This window comes from Sciurus carolinensis, chromosome 17 (genome assembly GCF_902686445.1).
Source record: "Sciurus carolinensis chromosome 17, mSciCar1.2, whole genome shotgun sequence".
Lineage (NCBI taxonomy): Eukaryota > Metazoa > Chordata > Mammalia > Rodentia > Sciuridae > Sciurus > Sciurus carolinensis.
This window is the reverse complement of record NC_062229.1, coordinates 17,274,791-17,279,929: the sequence shown is the minus strand read 5'-3', so window position 1 is coordinate 17,279,929 and position 5,139 is coordinate 17,274,791. Positions and strand designations below refer to the sequence as shown.

At 40.4% G+C, this 5,139-nt stretch overlaps 1 protein-coding gene across 1 annotated transcript; it reads left to right on the top strand.

Moving 5' to 3' along the window:
• The first annotated feature begins 3,671 nt into the window (after window positions 1-3,671).
• Window positions 3,672-4,619, top strand: LOC124968135 (olfactory receptor 7A10-like). The gene has a single exon (XM_047530466.1). The coding sequence runs from the start codon at window positions 3,672-3,674 to the stop codon at window positions 4,617-4,619; it is 948 nt and encodes a 315-aa protein (XP_047386422.1).
• The last annotated feature ends 520 nt before the right edge of the window (window positions 4,620-5,139 follow it).

The window sequence follows — 5,139 nt, the reverse complement described above, 5'->3', positions numbered from 1 at the left end:
CCAAGCCAGCCCAGAATTCAAACTAACCATATCTGTCTGCATCTTTTACTAACTAACTTGCAATATATTGAATGTGTTTCAATGTGTGTTTATCTCAGACTCTGCAGTGTGCCGATCATTGCTGACAGGAGTGGAGGTGCAACAGGACTGGACTGAATGAGGAGGTGGCATACAGTGTTTCCTACAAAATTCGACCATATCCAAGGAGCTTGTCCATCAAGGAGAATCAAAATTGTGCATTAGGCTGGAGGGGCATGCATGAAGCTGGGGTCTTTTCCTCCTTTGATTTGATCAAGGTGTCTACTCGAGCCTGTTTCTCTATTCATTACAAAGATCAGAGTAATGCTCTGCCCGGGAATCCTTCATTGCAGTAACAGTTCATGAGACAAATATTTCACAATCCCTTCTCTCCTGCAGGGACTTCACATGAAAAACAAATACAGTTTATTTATCAGGTAAAGGGAAAACTAAGGGATACACACTGAAATATTTTACTACTGTTGTTGCTGAATCAGTTTTGAAATTTGTTAGCTTTTCCCCTCTCTTTGCAATTCCAAATTGTTTGTGCCAGCTCTTTGTTTTCATGGGTTCTGTTTTTACCTTTTGAATCTCAAAGGAAGAACTGGAAGTCTGCTCCACTAAGGTTTCTGCTTGCCATCTAGTTCTCTTGTACAAGTGTAGACATGTTTTGGAAGAAGGATATGTGAGACTTCATGGGTTTTGTATGAGCAAATCTGCCAGTCACCTTGAATCCTCGTCATCACCTCACCTGTAAGTTCAGAGAGTGCATCCTTATATCCATAAATTGTCTTTTATACCTGTTGCTGTCTTCTTACAGGTCTGCTTTTTCTTATTATGGCAGTTTTGCCAATTTTGATTGGTTCCCTTTTTAAAAAGAGCAATCATCTCCTACCATCTTGTGGAACACATAATTTTTAAAAATATTTTTTAGTGGTCAATGGAACTTTATTTTATTTATGTATATGCAGTGCTGAGAATCAAACACAGTGCCTCACACGTGCTAGGCAAGTGCTCTACAACTGAGCTATAAACCGGCCCTCATACAACACATTATTTTGCATTTAACAAAATATTGCCCACATCAATTTTAAGCATATCTTTATCCATACAAATGTCAGTGTATTTGGGGGAATCCCCTTATTTTACAATAGGCATAAAAATTGGTTTCTTGGGGTTCCTGGTAGGAATAAGAATGATCATGCATATAATGTGTCCAGCTCACATGGAAGGTAAGAATACTTTAATCACTTTTATGAATTTCATTAATGTTGCTACTGTATTCCATGTCTGAAGGACATTTTATGTCATAACATTAGATTGTTTCTTCCTTGCTCCTAAAAATATCTGTTGTTATTATTTCATTTTTCTTTGTCAAATAAATCTTGACATAGAGACCCAGGTTGATGTGATTAAATGATTACTATTTTCTTGAGAATTTATTTTAGGTTCTCATTGAAATTCATTTCATGCAATTATTTTGAGTGCATTTTATAAACCTGATCACTCTGTATATTGTACAAACTCTTAAATTCTTGCAAGTTATATTTCTATATAAATACCCAATTTATGAAAACACAAAATGAACAATGCAGGTAAGATCTCTGCTCATTTGGTTTTTATATTGTGCCACCATACACCACAGACAACAGTTAAATAAGGGCATCTGTGCCGTAACACCCTTGGGAGCAGGAGCCTACAGATTGCTGCAGAATGAGCAGTCCTCGGAGCGGCTGTTTTAGAGCTTCTACATTCGAAAATAGGCATAAAACTTCTTTTTTTATTTCTTTAATTTTTATGGATTCCTTTTTGCTATATACAACATTAGGATATATTCTAACATACTCACAAGATCATGGAGGTTAGTTTGCTCTAATTGGTCCCAGCACTTCCATCTTCCCTCTCCCAAAATTCCATATGTACATATATGAATACACCACAGTGAATTCAATACAAGACACTAAAAAAGAAAAACTCTAAATACATCTCAGAGAGGTGGTGGTTGTGGCAGGAATAATGTTTCTAACATGCTGTTGAATCAGTTGTTTATAGTACTTTGGTGGGCATTATTCCATCTGTGCTTATCAGGAATATTGACCTGGAAGGACCTTTTCTTTTTTTATCTCTTTTATTAAAACATTTTTGTTTTATTACAGACACATTTTGATTCATTGTACACAAATGGAGTACAACTTTTCATTTTTATGGTTGTACACAATCTATATTCACACCAGTACCTTTTCTTATACAGCCCTTCTCTGACCAAATTGTGACTCTCACAATACAGACACATGACATCCTAACCCACAGAGAGAAATCAAGAGAGATTCAATTTGATTCTCCAAATGCTTTTGAAATCAAACTAATGCATGATTGCACTTAAATACCTAAAATACTCAAACTCATGGATGCCAGAATACAAGAGGGGTGATGGAGTAGTGGAGGAGGGAAAGACGAGTTGTTTTAATGGGATAGTTAGACTTACATAAGGTGATGGGTTTCTGTTGCTTACTCCATGACAAACTGCCAAATGCTAACCACAGGCCACTGTGTGTGTACAAAATTGCTGTTAGGTAGGTCTTATGTTAAGTGTTCTTAGGTCACGGAAAATGAAATAAAAACCAGAAGGGACACAAGGAGACTCTGGGAATCACTGGTTGTGTCTGGAACATGGAAGGTGGAGATGGGACCCCAGGGATTGCTCTGTCAAAATATATCCATCCTCACACAGTAGACACATGCATTTCTTCATTTATCAACTACACCTCATCAAAGTTGCTTAAAACAAAGCAAAAGGGACACAACTGCAGGGGTCCAAAGACCCCCCCCCCCGCTTCTTGAGAAAGTGAACACTTCTGCTGTGCCCGAGGCAAGCTCCTCCTTCACCTTTCAGCTCTCACCAAGCTCTCCACCTCCCACGTGCTCTCCTGGCTGCCTGGAGGGTTTCCTTTGGATCTTGGGTGTGTGCAGCAAACCCTACCCTACAGCCAGTGCAGGGTTCTCACCTCCTGGTGGGATCCTGCAGACAGCCAAGGCTTCTGCAGACAGCCTCAGGGGAACACTCCTCCTCCACAACTCTTCAAATGCCAACATTTTGCCTGTCTTTCCTTCATCCCTATAAAAGTAGCACCTCCACATCCTCTCCTTTCACCTGTCCATGTTTGATTCACAGCAGGGACACTGTATATGTTACAGGAATGCTGATTTTGTTTGTTTGATTTTAACTCATACATGTTTATGGAATTCCATGAGCTGTTGCAAACCATGTACACATTCAGTAATGTTTACATGTCTCTCTCCAATTTTGTGTCCTTTATTTGTGGCATATACTTTAAGAATCTTATTTGAGATGTGTTATTTGAACTAACCAATCTACTAATACCCCATCTTCAGGATTGGATTGTAGGAGCATTTATATTGAAGGGACCACTGTCTAAACAATACCAGGAACATGGTTTTAACTCAATTTAAATTCCTCAATTACAATCCATGAAAGGATTGTTCATGAAAATTGTAGAATGTGCAGTATATTGAGAAGAGGGCAGAGAAAATAGGAGTTCCCAATCAGAGATGGCAAAGAGGAACTTCTAAAAGGACCTGAGACCAAAATGAGCGGTGTTATTTTTCTCTTTCCTGGTATTCACATACAGCACATGGAACCACAAAATGACACACAAATTTTGGAACTTTTCCTTCTTGGACTTTCAGAGGATCCAGAACTGCAATCCTTCATCTTTGCGCTTTTCCTCTCCATGTACTTGGCCACTGTGCTGGGGAACCTGCTCATCATCCTGGCCACCATCTCAGACTCCCACCTGCACACGCCCATGTACTTCTTCCTCTCCAACCTGTCCTTTGTGGACATCTGCTTCACCACTACCACCGTCCCAAAGATGCTGGTGAACATCCAGACACAGAGCAAGACCATTGCCTATGAAGGCTGCATCATACAGATTTACTATTTTACATTACTTGTAGGGTTGGACAACTTCCTTCTGACTGTGATGGCCTATGACCGCTTTGTGGCCATCTGTCACCCCCTGCATTACATGGTCATCATGAAGCCCCAGTTCTGTGTGTTACTGGTGCTGGCATCCTGGGCCATTAGTTCCCTCAATTCTTTACTACAAACCTTAATGGTGTTGCGGCTGTCCTTCTGCACAGACTTGGAAATCCCCCACTTTTTCTGTGAACCTAATCAGTTGGTCCACCTTGCCTGTTCTGACACTTTCTTAAATAATATGGTGCTATATTTTGTCGCTGGACTGCTGGGTGGTGGATCCCTTGCTGGTATTCTTTACTCTTACTCTAAGATAGTGTCCTCCATCCGTAAAATCTCATCAGCTCAGGGCAAGTACAAAGCCTTCTCCACCTGTGCATCTCACATCTCCGTGGTCTCCTTATTTTATTGCACGCTCCTGGGAGTGTACCTCAGTTCTGCTGTGACCCAGAATGCACGCTCCAGTGCCACAGCCTCAGTGATGTACAGCGTGGTCACCCCCATGATGAACCCCTTCATCTACAGTCTGAGGAATAAGGACATCAAGAGTGCTCTGAAAACACTCTTGGGGAGAGAAACTGTAAAAGCTTCTGAATATTAAAAATTGCTGCTGATTGCAGAACTCAAAAGCTCAGAGTCAAAAATCAAATGATTTTGATCAAATTATAGACCTGCCACTTGCTCCTTCTCTTTACTTTCTAGTTTTTGTTTCTGTGATGATTTCAACTGCTCTACAAATGGTTTAATTCTGCTTGCTAGGCTTTTCGCTCTCTCTGACATCTACAGAGTCTTTCCCTCTATCATGTCTGTATTTCCTCAAAGACATCTTCAAAGGTGTATTGGAAATATTGCAATTCCCATGTGTCTCCAGGTTCAAAAAGGATTTCTGTAGAATAAATCTCAAATGGCATCAACTGTGAGACATTAGTTTTCTCTTGTTGATATTGAAAGTCATAGTGAACCATCGTACTCCTTCCATGAAGAAACCACACTTGACAACCAAACCTCTGGTGTCATTCTGAACTGGAGGAGATCCTGGGACCCCAGTTTTGCGCTGTGGTTCCTTTGTGGGTCTGGGCATCAGCATCTCACCCGCTTTCCCTGATGATGTGGACTTTCAC